Below are 14,064 nucleotides of genomic sequence, written 5' to 3' on the forward strand. Positions count from 1 at the left end.
CTCTTGCTTTAATTACTGCACCATTGTATAATGTAGAAAAAAGCACCACTGCAATAATGCACACCACGTCATATGTACAAAGAATACAAACAGAGGCTTTTATTGATACAACACACATGGGTTAAAACATAACTAAAAATGCAACACAGCAGAGAACCTGGTCCATTAGAAATGAAATCCATATAATAATTCATGCATAAGAAGATACCTAAACATGGCCTATACAACTACTGGCTCATGGGACTGCTAATCTGAACTTCATAACCCGTCACACAAGTATGACTCTAACCAAGAAATATATCCTACAAAAGGAGAAATAGAGCACGAACATTCCCAGGGCTGAAGAGCCCCTGGCCGGGAAACGTCTGTGAATTAACACAAAGGCTCATAAAGCAGAAACCCTAGAGCTCAGAAAAGAGTATAGATTACCCGTTTGTAGATATTGGCAGGGGCAGGTCACCCCATGCACAAAGTGGACGGACCCAGGAACAAGGCCCCACGCGTATCGCCCTCCAGTGAGGGCTTCGTCAGGGGAAGTGTGGTGTACCTGTTGGCCTCTGTTTATATAGGCCATTGTAGATGAGCCTGGTAGCAGGATGAGTAACGAGCTGCACCTGAGCAGGAAGTAACAGAGTGCAGCAAGACTCAGGTGTGGACGAGGGCATAATGAGAGACGCCGCACATGTGCGGGTAACTAAGCAACCAAGGCGCCTGGGGAAAAAAAAAAAGCCGTGCAGCTGCGTGTGTGTGGCTGGGATCCGCAGGCACGCGACCGCGCCTGCACAAGCTGGAGCCAAAATGCACACCAGGGGGGATGTAGAGCCCCAGGGCACACGCGCAAATTGCCACGTGTGCGCAGAAATGCGGCTGCTGCGCCTGGGGAAAGAGCCACGTGAAGCCCCACTGCGCACGCGCAGCTGGGTGGAGCAGAAATCCAGCACGCCTGCGTGAGTTGGACCGCGGTAATGCATGCCAAGAGGGCCGCAAGGCGCGTGCGTGCGATGCCACGCATGCGTAAAAAAGGGGTATGACTTGAACGTTAGAGAGGGGGGCTGTATGATGAATGGGGGAGAGGAACCGCCCGTGCATATCTGCATATGCACACAATAGTATGTGTGCACATGCACATGAAAAAAATGCACAGGAGTGTAGGCATAGAACGGGGAGGGGGCTGATTATTATTATTTTTCCCTTTTGGTGCCAAACAAAGTACCGGAATGTAATACCGGTGACACCTTAGCTGCGGTTAAAAATATAATATGGACAAGCCATCGTGTTGCTGGTGCCAGCAAAGGAATGAATACAATAACACACATACCACAGACAACCCCCGGGGGTGCATTCATGCATGAGTCCTCAGGCACCCAAGAATGCAAAGAAAGTCATGATAAACATGTATAAATAGTATATCAAAAATATATATATATCTTTATTAAATATGGCGCACCAGACAAAAAATCCCATCAGTATATAATAGAAAATTTGCAAACAAATGTCACGAAACCCCCCCACAATACCAAAATTGTCCCCCTTTTTTTCATTTTTTATTATTTATATTCTTGTTCCCCCCAGTTGTATGTGCCAGGTCCCCAAATAAAGACCCAATTAAATAAGGCTTGGTTCACATTGCGTTCAGGGGCAACATTTAACGGAGTACGTTACACCGCGGCATAACGTACTCCGTTAACGCCACCATTGAATGCAATGCCGGATGCATCGCCTAGCGCACGCCCAGAAAGGGCGTGCGCTAGTGATGCGCCGTCATTGAGTGACGGACCCGAGACGCTGGCTGCAGCGTTTCCGGGTCCGTCACTGCTAGCGCAGATGGAGCTAGCAGAAGCTCCATCTGCGCTAGCGTGATGTAGCGCCGGCACTTGCGTTAGCAGCAGCCCGTTAGCGTATGTGCTGAACGGGCTGCTGCTAACGCAATGTGACCCTAGCCTAATGCACTTTTGCCAAAAGCCCAGCCTGTAGAATGAAGATACTGAGCCATGGTCCCGAGAATGGACACAAACCCTAATCGAACAAGAAAGTCCGAGTACAGGGCAAGGAAATAGCTCGTATAGTCACAGAGAAAACAGATCTGCTGCTGAAACAGCCTAATTGAAAAGAATGTCCCATGAGCCAAAAGCCCTGACCCTACACCAGAACAAAAAAAAAAGCCAGGTTGTCCAAATCAATGAAGGAAAAAAAATACATAATGGTGTGTGTACAAAAACATATGCTAAATTATTGCAAATAATAGTCACACCGATAATCAGACCCCAGACACGTGTCTGCAGTAAATTCCAATAAGGGGAAGCAGAAAATTAGGCGCAGAACCTGAATAAGTTCCAAAACGCCCAGTCCCAGGCAAATAGAGGGCTGGTACCCAGAAGTCTTCAGTTCTAGTTCAATAAAATTGCAGGAACCATTCCATTGCTGTAGAAACCCATGGAAGCCATTGAAGCAATTGTGGTGAAGATGAACCGATCTCATCTCAGAAATCCTGTAAAAAGGAGCTCCTCATTAAGACCTGCCTGGGCAACAGAACCAAGGTTAAAAATCCATCGGGATTCGGCACGCAGTAAGCAAGGCTTAAAGGGACCACCCCTGTTGGATAACTGGACGTGTTCAAGCCCGACGACCCGTGTATTCAGCGTACGGCCTGCGTGATGGGCAAGAAAGTGAGCAGCTACAGGCGTGAGCGCCTTGCCCTGGGACAAGTCACATGAGGCCAAATTAATGGTGGAGAAATGTTTTTGGACCCTCCGTAGCAATTTCTGCGAAGTTTGGCCTACATACACCATCTGGCATGGACAAATAAGAGCATAAATCACGCAGGTGGTATTACAATTAATGTAGGACTGCAACCTATGAGTCTCTCTCTAGTGGCCACCATATGAGCACAGATGTTGCAACCACCACAGGCAAAGGAGCCCCTAAGCCTGGTACCCCGATTGGTTCTGATATGCTGTCTCCTATAATGACTCCTCGTCAGGAGATCCCTGAAGTTCGGCACCATCCTAGCCATAAGTAAGGGTCGTTCGCCTACAACCGCGGAAGTGTTCAAATCCGTTGTAACGATATCCCCCAGTGTTTTTGCAAAATGGCCCTGATGTTCCCCCGGTTATCATTAAAACTGGTAATAAACCTGGGTTTGTCATCACTTAGTACGAGTGTCCATAAGTGATTCATGTGTATGGATACGTGCCCGCTGGAATGCCGTGGCAATACTCCTGCGTGGATAATGTCTTTCCTTAAACCGTTCCGTCAGATTCTGTGCCTCAATCCGAAAATCCGCATCTGAGGTGTAGTTTCTTCACACCCTCAAAAATTGGCCAGTTCGAACACCATTCCTAGTGTGTAATGGGTGGAAGCTCCTGTAGTCCAACAAGCTGTTGGTGGCAGTTGGCTTCCGAAACAATTTTGTAGAGATAGAGCCATTGTCGAACAACACTTGCAAATCCAAAAAGGTCACTATCGAAGACGATGTGGAGTAGGTAAGTACAATATTGTGTGTGTTGACATTTAAAGATTCAATGAACCTACAGCAATCCTCCCTAATACCTGTCCAGATGAAGAACACGTCATCTATGTATCTCGACCAATGGCACACGCTGTTTTTGAAGGCCAGCGATGGATGAACCACCGTAGCCTCCCACCATCCTAAAAAAAGGTTTGCGAGGGCCGGGGCACATCTGGCCCCCATGGCCACCCCCGAGGTTTGCAGGTAGTATGTTCGATCAAACAAAAAATAGTTATGCCTAAGAATAAAATCCAGCAAATCTACCATCAAGAAATCATGCATCCTGTCGGAATGCCCTATCATGTCCAAAAAATACAACACCGCGGTAATGCCATCCTCGTGGCTGATGTTAGAGTACAATGACTTCACGTCACAGGTGACTAGTAAAGCCTGCGATGGTAATGTGAGACCCCGGCAAATCTTGATAAAATGTGAGGAATCCTTCACAAAGGAGGGCAGATCTTTGACCAAAGGCTGCAAAAAATAATCAACGTATATGCAAGCCTTCTCATAGAGGCTACCAATACAGGCCACAATCGGCCGACCTGGAGGCCTAAGGAGACTCTTATGCACCTTGGGCAACATGTAAAACGTGGTCATAACCGGGCATTCCACCCACAAAAATTGAAACTCCCGATGGTTAATGATGCCCAGGTCTCTGGCCTTATCCAAAAGGTTTCTGAACCTAGCGGAAAACACTGCTGTAGGATCCGAAGGGAGTTTTCTATAAAAATTCCCATTCCCCAATTGTCAGTGTGCCTCCTCCAAATAGAGGGCATGTGGCCACAGGACCACATTGCCCCCTTTGTCGGCCTCCTTGATAAGGCCTCATTGCTTTTCAAACTGTAAAGAGCCCTTTTTTCCTCCATACTTAAATTACCCGGCACAGACTGCCGTAGGGATGTAGACATGATGTCCTTTTTAACCAGTTCAAAGAACACCCTAATAGCTGGTACCAGGGCAAAAGGGGGGCCCACACAAGATTTATTTTTATGGGGAAATCGGTGCTTACCTGTGGTAGGTTCATTTTCTTGAAGTAGCTGAATCAAATCTTGCAAAACCTGTTGGTCAGATTGGTCCAAATCCTGGATTGCCTGGGGCTTATGTAGCACCCGTAGGACAAGATGCCTGCAAAATAAGTATAAATCCTTTATCAAAGTGAATTTATCAACAGAATGCGTAGGGGAAAACGTTAGACCCCTCTGCAGGACCGTCAATTCAGTGGGAGTAAGCACGTGGTCGGAAAGATTGATAACCTGTAGGTTGTCACTGGAAGCCTCACCTTCCCCCGAGTAAGCCACCGCCATGGAGGATGTTAGAACTTGCGGTGCGATGTCTGACTCGCTTTCTGCGTAAGATAAAAAATCACTGCCTGAAAAGTAGTCAGTGCCCCTGGAGAGATACTGTGTCAGATCTCTAATCCTTTGAGCCTGTGGCCACTGTCGCTGATTACCTTGATATCTCCATTTGAAGGCCCTGGCAGATTCAAAATCCATGCGATCCCTGGCAAATTTGAATTTCTTTTTATTCATGATGTCCCGGTCATATTTATCCAAATTGTCCTTGAGCCTGATTTTAAAGGGCTGTACTTGTTTGCCGTCACAAAAATTATTTGTCAATTTAGTTTCACGGTCCTTAATCCTGACCTTGGTAGCAGATAGGAGCTCCCTATCATGCTCCAATAACATGTTTATAGTGCACCAGGTGCTTTTCTTGTCTATATATTAATTACTGCACCACCCCGATGGGGCATTGAAACCACTAAGGGTATTCAAGACATCCTGAGGGATCTTGCTCCTTTCCATTTGCATACTGCAAACAATTCATCTTTATTGCTATTGGTATGGATCCCAACTCGTCAGCCTAACTCATTCCAAAGGTATTCCAAAGGGTGTAAATCAGGTGATTGGCTTGACCATTGCAACAGACGAACATTTTTCTTTGCTAACCAATTTTTTACTAAATTGGATGTGTTTTAGGATCATTGTCTTGCTGGAATTTCCAGCTCTTGCCTACTTTGGTTTTACCATGTGGCAGAATTACATTCTCCAGTATATCCTTGTACATGGTAGCATTCATATTTGCATCAATTCTATGCAGATTGCCAATGACAGATGCAGAAAAGCAGCCCCAAACCATGACCTTGCCAAATTGGGTAGTATATATAGTGCTTGCCATCACTACCAAACAGATTGAATTTGGGATTCATCTGGCCATAGCATCTTAGACAAATCTGACTTTCCACTGGCTGTGTTTTATGACAAACTCAAGTCAGACGATCCTTTGCAGAGCTGAAAGGCTTCGTGACTGAAACTCGTGCAGTCAACTCTACTGCTCTTAGCCATCGCACCACAGTTTGGCGACTCATTTTGTCCCCATATTGTAAGGCACAGTGTAGGAAAGACTAAGGGCTCCTTCTCACTTGCGAGAAATACGGCCGAGTCTCGCAGGTTAAAAACCGGCTCTGCCGCCGGCACTCCAGAGCGGAGCGTGCGGCCGCACAGCAATACATGGGGTTGCACGCTCCACTCCCAAGTGCTGGCGGCAGAGCCAGGTGTTAACCTGTGAGACTCGGCTGTATTTCTCGCAAGTGAGAAGGAGCCCTAAGTGCAACATGAAGGGATAAGTGGGAAGGGAATCCAACACTGAGGAAGTGGGGAGTGGAGGCCCCTAGGCAGATCTAACATCACCCTATCAGCCCTAACATCCCTATTTAGGTTTTGCACCTATCGCCGAGCAGGATACCTAGCTGTAAGCCCCCACTGCAACTAAAGACAGAGGATAGACTAACAAGAGGGACACTTAACTTGAGTAGACTCAGACGTAACAGACTTCTTCCAGCAACACCAAGGAGGAAGATAGTTGACTGCTATAACTCCATGCTTCAACAGGGGGAAATGGAAATATCACCGGCAACTCCAACAGCAAGCTGGGAGTTATAAACACCCCGATCCAGGTGTCCACTAGAGCCAAGAGAAAGTTGCAACTGGGTCCTATAGTTAGAAGGACCAGGAAGAAGTCTGCAAAGCAAACTGCTCAGACCATCTGCAGTCAGATGCAGATAAACTGTCTTCAGCCTCTGACACATCCGTGACAGTACCTCCCCTTCTACCAGTGGCCTCTGGACACTCAGGACTAAGTTTCTCAGGATAATGGAGGTGTAAAGAACGAAGTAGCCTGGGGTAGTTCACCTCTGATGCACAAGCCCACATCCTTTCCTCTGGACCATAACCCCTCTGATGCACCAAGTATTGTAGGGAACGACGTTGGAGGCGAGAATCTACAATCCTCAAAATATGAAACTCTAGGTTTCCATCAACCATTATTGGGGGATGGCGGTAGGGGTGAGGGCTCAAGAGGTTCCACATATTTCTTGAGCAAAGACCTGTGAAAAACATTGTAGATCTTAAGAGCCTGAGGTAGCTCAAGACGAAACGCAGCTGGACCAATGACGGCGGTTATTCTATAGGGACCAATGAATCTAGGTCCCAACTTCCAGGAAGCGAACCCTCAACCTGAAATTCCTAGTAGACATTCACACAAACTCATTCACATTCAGGTCTGGACCTGCCACGCGTTTACTGACAATCATACATTTATACCTGTCTGTCTCCCCTGACCTTATTAGGAACAGATAGTGGCAAAACAGGACCAGATAGATGGGTACGCCATACTTTAGAATGTGCGCAAACACTGCAAGCAGACACCTGTTCGACCACATCCCGATGCAACCCCAGCCACCAAAAACTACGAAAAAGGAGGTCCGCGGTAGCCTTACGACATTGGTGACCAGCAAGTACCGAATAATGATATTCCCTAGTTACTTTGCAGCGCAAATTAGCCAGCACAAAAAACTTCCTGGAAGGGCCAGAGCCAGGGGCATTCTCCTGAGCCTCCAACACCTCACCCTCCAGGTCAGGGTACAAAGCCGATGCCTACCCTCTTCGGCAAAATTGGGGCAGGGTCCTCAAACCCAGACAAAAATGCCGGCAAGGTCCCCATAGATAACGCAGAAGGGGAAATGTTTAGTCAGTTACCATGACAGTAAACTCCCCACTTTACAATCTCTCTGGATTGCCAATCCACAGTTGAATTATGCTTCTCCAACCAGGGCAAACCCAGAACCATTGGAGTGTGGAAAACCTTCCGGACATAACAAGGGATTATTTCATAATGCAAAGACCCCACCTTCATTCTTATGTTATGAACAATATAGGTCTGTTTTCTCTGTGCAAATGGGGCTGAGTCGATGGCGCGAATAGGAATAGGTTTAGCCAAGGTACAGCATGTAAAACCATGAGTTCTAGCAAACTCAGCATCCACCATACTGACTCCAGGTCCACTGTCTACAAACACAGAAATTTTTTCAGACCTGCTCTCTAGCACCACCTCTGCTGTCAGGACAAAATGAGAATGGTAGGTTGAAGACAAACGCAACACTTGATTATCAAGCTCAAGGCTCCCAAGGGTTAATTGAGTCTCTTTTTGCTTTGGAATTATAGGACATGTCCCAATAAAATGTCCTTTCCTCCCACAAACAAAATACACCTATCATGTTCCAGTCCGGAATTTTCTGCTATTCTCTCTCTGGACTGGTCATGTGGGGGTTAACCCCCTCTGCTTTGTTTTGGAGCTGGCTGAGCTTTTTCAGTCCTCTGCAGTCTGCTGGCCAGCATCAGTGATAGTTCATGCTTCCAGGCTAGAGCTGCTGACCCGTGTACCCTGGTGATCCTTCTGACTTCCTGTATTTGTGTGAGACCCGTTACCTATCCTTGTCTGAGTGTTCGTCTGGTGGTTTTCCTTACAGTGTATGACTCGGCCTGATCTTTGAACCCTGCCTCTTGCTTTCCTTCTCTGTTACCTCGTTCCCTGACTGGCTTTGACTTCTGGCTTGTACCCTGACTTCATCTTACGTCTCAAGTTTTGGATACTGCGTTTCTTCTGGTTTGTTCCTGACTTCGCGCATGCTGTAACCTCTAGTACTTCTGCTCCTGATAGTTTCTGACTCTGCTTGCCTGACCACTCTTTCGTTACCTGACACTGTGAGGCTGCTCAGTGTTGCTACGCTGTGAGTGTGCAACCTCTCTTCCCTCACCAGCATCCCCTAGTGGCAGTTGCGCTAAACTGCACTGCAGCTACATCACAGCACCCTTTTTCTTGTAAATGTCAGGGAAAGCATACCATGTGAACGCACCCCCGCTACCCCCCATCCTCCACTGCATTGGTTCCTCTAACTTTGCAAGTATTGGTTCACCTCCGACATCGGGGTTTTTTCCCAGAAAGAGGGGTCAGAAGGGCATGGTCATTCGTCTATCTACCTGAATAGCCAAGGACATGTCAGCCTCCGATGACACAGGAGTCTCATTGCTAATGCGTCCTTTAACCTTTCAGTGAGACCCTGAAGGAATTGGCTTCTGAGAGCCAGGTCATTCCTTTTAGTATCCGTTGATCATCTGCAGAATTCATTGCTAGAAGTCTGCACTGAACGATTCCCTTGCTGAATGTGACACAGCCTGGATTCAGCCAAGGAAATACGGTCAGTATCATCATAGATAAGGGCTAGGGCCCTGAAAAATTCCACAGACTGGAGACACATAGAATCCTATGATAGAGATAAAGCCCATGACAAATGTCCCCCCTGCAACAGTGAAATAATTCCTACTCGTTTGCTCCTCATCTCCAGAGGAGTAAGAGCAAAGTTTAATGTACAATTTGAATGCCTCCTTAAACACAAAAAACCTGTCCCTACCCCCAGAATACCTGTCCAGGAGGGCAATTTTGGGTTCAAGCTGGACCGGCCTTCTCGCAGAGTCCCCCACAATAGGAGCCTGCTGCCATTGCTGCTGAACCTCAGAATGAGGTGTGATGGATCGCACAGGGGAAGGGGTGTGTCAACTTTACTCACCTATGGGGAGGGGAGAGAAGGACCCAGCAGGGATCGGCTCTCTGGCGCCACCACTAGCCCCAGGTCAGTCAGGGAACTGCCCTTACAAGTACGAGTTATTGTTATTGAGGCACTCCCAGTGTGTGTGTGTGTGTGTGTGTGTGTGGGATATACATCACCAGGCTATGGACATACAGCTCTGGCAAAAATTAAGAGACCACTGCAAAATTTTCAGTTTGTTTGATTTTTCTCTTTATAGGTATATTTTTGAGTAAAATGTAAGTTGTTCTTTTATTCTATAAACTTCTGACATGTCTCCGAATTCCAAGCAATAATTTTTTTTTCTGAAAAGGAAAAATGGTCCAAATGAAAAAAACAAAAAAACAGTGCTTTCAGACCACAAATGGAAAGAAAACAAATTCATAATCATTTAGAAACAACAATACTAATGTTTTAACTCTGGAAGAGTTCGGAAATAAATATTTTGTGGAATGACCATGATTTTTAATCACCGCTTTCATGCGTCTTGGCATGCTTTCCACCAGTCTTTCACACTGCTTCTGGAGCAAATATTTAAGCAGTTCTTCTTTGTTTGATGGCTTGTTACTATCCATCATCCTCTTGATTACATTCCAGAGGTTTTCAATGGGATTCAGGTCTGCAGATTGGGCTGCCCATGACAGGGTTTTGATGTGGTGGTCTCTTAATTTTTGCCAGAGCTGTATATGTAAACCTCCTGGCCGTCACTATCACAGTTCCTCACTAACAGTACGGTATGCTGCCACCAGTTCCTCGTTCAATATAAGCCCTGTCCGACTGCAGGCTTATATCTGGTTAGAAACCAACCTGGGTAGCGTATAATAACCAACTGAGCGTGCGGATGTGGGGATTCGTGAATCGAGATAAAAGAGCAGCCCAAGACTAATTTTATATTTAATCACAGAAAGGCGCACTAGACATATACCGGTATATATTTACAAGAACAGATATGCAAGTACAGTCAAGTGAAGTACAAGGTAGGATATAGATAGGTTGCAATTACCATGTTATGTAGCATGTGACCACAGGGAGGCACTAATGGATCACAGGTCCAAATGTTTGTTACATGGTTCTCTGGCTGCGTCAGCTAACGGGTCTCCTGCCAGTAGAAAGTCTTCAGTCCAAAATGAGGCGCTGCCTATTATCCAATAGGCTGCTCCCTCTCACATGCTGTGCCAGTTCCCCTGGGCTGTGCAGCGCCTCTCCTCCCATATCCGAGTGCCTGGTTTTCCGGGCAGAATTGTGGATGTCCATAACTTTCTGCCCGTAGCTCTAGATGGAACGGCAGCGGCGCCACAGGGTTCTGCGCAGGGAGACCAAATATGGCTACCATATTTAATTCCTGGCAGTTATGTTTTATAACTCGATAACGCAGGGTTCTAGAGGTGGCTATATGAGATAGGCTTGTGGGGAAAGGAATGCTGATTCCGATCATGTGATCGGCTAGGCTCAGAGATATTGCTTTCTTTTATTATAGGTAATTTTGTAGTTTAAATATCTCAGAGCCTTGTGCTGGTTTAGCCTGGGATCTGTGGTGCCACAAAGGAGCCAGTTTTGCTCAAGAGTTCACACCCACATGATAATTGCTGGGGACATAGGGTCTATGCCTTTTGGCACACTGTGAGATATGGGAACATGATATCTAATTGATATCATTTTGATATCTGATGGAATTCCCTGTCAGATGCAGTAGCCCAAAGATACTCGCTCCAAACTCGGCGCCCACCGTTGACATTCCCCTCAGGCCAAAGGTCAAGTCAAATACACGTTATACAATGGGACCTCTTCATCCAGCGAACGCACTTCCTTGGACAGAGCAGATCAATGTTTTTCTTTAATTAGCCCAAGCAAATAGGCCTTTGAAGCTCTCTCCGGAGGGAGGGGGGCAAAAGGCATAGACCCTGTGTCCCATCCAGTGACCACGTCTGCAGCTGCTCTGCCAGCATAGAAATGGGATCCATGAACCCAGCAAAAGAAAAAAAAAAAACACAAAAAAAATACATCGGAAAAAGTGTCAGGGTTGTGTTTTTTTTTTTTTTTTTTTCCTTTTACAAACATGAATGGCCGGTGATATTGTCATGCACAGTGTAGGAAAGACAAAGTGCAAAACGAAGAGGTAAGGGAAAGGGAACCCAACACTGGTGAAGGGAGTGAGTGGAGATCCCTAGGCAGATCTAACATAACTCTGTCTTCCCTAACGTCCCTATATAGGTTCTGCACCTATCGCCAAGCAGGATACCTAATCCCTGCCTGACCCTAAAGGTACCGTCACGCATAACGATATCGTTGCTTTTTGTGACGTAGCAACAAAATCGTTATGCGTGACAGCGACCAACGATCAGGCCCCTGCTGCGAGATAGTTGGTCGCTGGGGAATGATCAGGACTTTATTTCGTCGCTGATCACCCGCTGTCATCGCTGAATCGGCGTGTGTGATGCCGATTCAGCAATGTCTTCACTGGTAACCAGGGTAAACATTGGGTTACTAAGTGCAGGGCCGCACTTAGTAACCCGATGTTTACCCTGGTTACCATTGTAAAAGTAAAAAAAAAACACTACATACTTACATTCCTGTCGCGTCCTTCAGCGTCAGCTTCCCTGCGTCCCCCAGTGTCAGCGCCGGCCGGCCGTAAAGCAGAGCACAGCGGTGACGTCACCGCTCTGCTTTCCGGCCAGCGCTTACACAGTGCAGGGAAGCTGAGGCTGGGGAACGCGACAGGAATGTAAGTATGTAGTGTTTTTTTTTTTTACTTTTACAATGGTAACCAGGGTAAACATCGGGTTACTAAGCGTGGCCCTGCGCTTAGTAACCCGATGTTTACCCTGGTTACCCGGGGACTTCGGCATCGTTGGTCGCTGGAGAGCTGTGTGACCGCTCTCCAGCGACTACACAGTGACTTACCAACGATCACGGCCAGGTCGTATCGCTGGTCGTGATCGTTGGTAAATCGTTAAGTGTAACGGTACCTTAACAGCTAACCCTGCGTAGGGAAGGACAGGATATGCACTAGTCAATCCCCACTACAACTAAAGACAGAAGAGGATAAACAAACAAGGTGAACACTTAGCTTGAGTAGATTCAGAGATGTAACAGACGTCCTCCAGCAATACCAAGGAGGAAGATAGCTGACTGCTATAGTTCCAAGCCTCACCAGGGGGAAATGGAAATATCACCGGCAACTCTCAGCAGCAAGCTGGGAGTTATAAACACCCCAGTCCAGGTGTGTCCACTAGAGCCGGGGGAAGGCTGCCACTGGGTCCTAGAGTCGGAAGAAATCTGCAAAGCAAGCTGCTGAGACCTTCTTCAGTCAGATGCAGAGCGATGGTCCGCAGCCTCTGACGCACCCGCAACACATATTCTTTGTTAATTTAGTGTGAAATCTGTACATCATCACTTTTATAAACATCAGATACTGACTATTTCTTAATAATGTGATCAATATGGTTGTTCACTTCTAGGTGTCAGCTGTTCCATATCCTACTTTTTCTTTATTACATGTGACAGTTGACTCTGAGAACAGTTGAATTCCATAGCTACTTCTTTTGGCTTTTGCCTGACTTCACTCTCAAAATAATAAGCTTCATGACATTTCGTGATAAATTTGTCTGTCTTTGCCATGTTTTAACCTAAAAAGACACAAACAAAAACAAATGACTATCCAGAAAGTTGGCTACCCACGACAAAAATGCAAAACATTTGGCCCAGCAAATGTTGAAAACTAACACATAAAGGAAGAAAACAATGTCAGTCACAATTTTCATCCTTTATAGCTGACGACCATTTGCTTCCGGTTTCTAAAATCACCAGGAAAATGGCATCACAACAACCAGAAAAACAGAACTTAATGTTTTTGTACACATCAGAAAATTGCAAACAAAGGTTTCTGTACCAAATATTATTTGGTGACCCAACAGTAACTTTTGTTGGTAGGTACATTGTGGTAACTAATATTGTTTGGTGATTTATGTGTCTGCAGGAACTTTTGGAACGGTTGCAATCCATGTCGAGGGCTTTGTTTCCAGTCAGTGACCATTGTTTCCAGGATGTCCCAGTGTGGGCTGAAGGCACAGCCAGACTGCCACACCTAGATCATGATCGCATCGGGCATACTCGTTGGTGCAAGTGTACAAATTGTATCTCTCTGCCCACTAAAGAGGAATCTGTTTGTTGTCATGAATTGGCCAACCTTACAAGATACATAACTAGGGAAGTCAAGTGTGTCACACTAGAGGAAACCTTCAGGGATGAATGTCTAGATGAAGTCTTACTGATTTCCCACTTAAAATACAAATCCAAAATTTCAAAAAATGAGTTCCTTCATAAAAGGGCAGAGTAAGTTTGTCTTCTGAGTAAATTTATTATCTTTATTTTTTGCTGGGCTAGTTGGCTGGAGAGGAGAGAAAATGACAGTTGGCAGTATTTCTGCAGCCTTATTCATTATTGCCATAGTTGGACAACTTTATTACTGCTTTTTGCAGTAGGGGCTGCATACACCTCTTGAAATCATTTTACAAACCACTGTAATAAGGTTTATCCTTGGTGAATACCTGGGAAAAACTGCTATTTTGCTCCAGTTCTTGTAAATGGTTATTTTCCTCTAAGCCTTCCATGTATGAAAAGTAGTAGTGTGCCA

The 14,064-nt window shown here is 46.0% G+C and overlaps 1 protein-coding gene across 3 annotated transcripts in view; it reads left to right on the forward strand.

Annotated features, from left to right (window-relative positions):
• KLHL2 (kelch like family member 2) overlaps nucleotides 1-14,064 on the forward strand; it is a 241,466-nt gene that overhangs the window by 206,181 nt on the left and 21,221 nt on the right. The window contains exon 10 of one of the 3 annotated variants that reach the window (XM_069744187.1): nucleotides 13,408-13,763. The exons of the other annotated variants lie outside the window; for them this stretch is intronic. Coding sequence (XP_069600288.1) covers nucleotides 13,408-13,763 — 356 coding nt within the window. The remainder of the gene's footprint in view (nucleotides 1-13,407; nucleotides 13,764-14,064) is intronic. 3 annotated transcript variants of the gene reach the window in all.

This window comes from Ranitomeya imitator, chromosome 1, assembly GCF_032444005.1.
Source record: "Ranitomeya imitator isolate aRanImi1 chromosome 1, aRanImi1.pri, whole genome shotgun sequence".
NCBI classification, from domain to species: domain Eukaryota; kingdom Metazoa; phylum Chordata; class Amphibia; order Anura; family Dendrobatidae; genus Ranitomeya; species Ranitomeya imitator.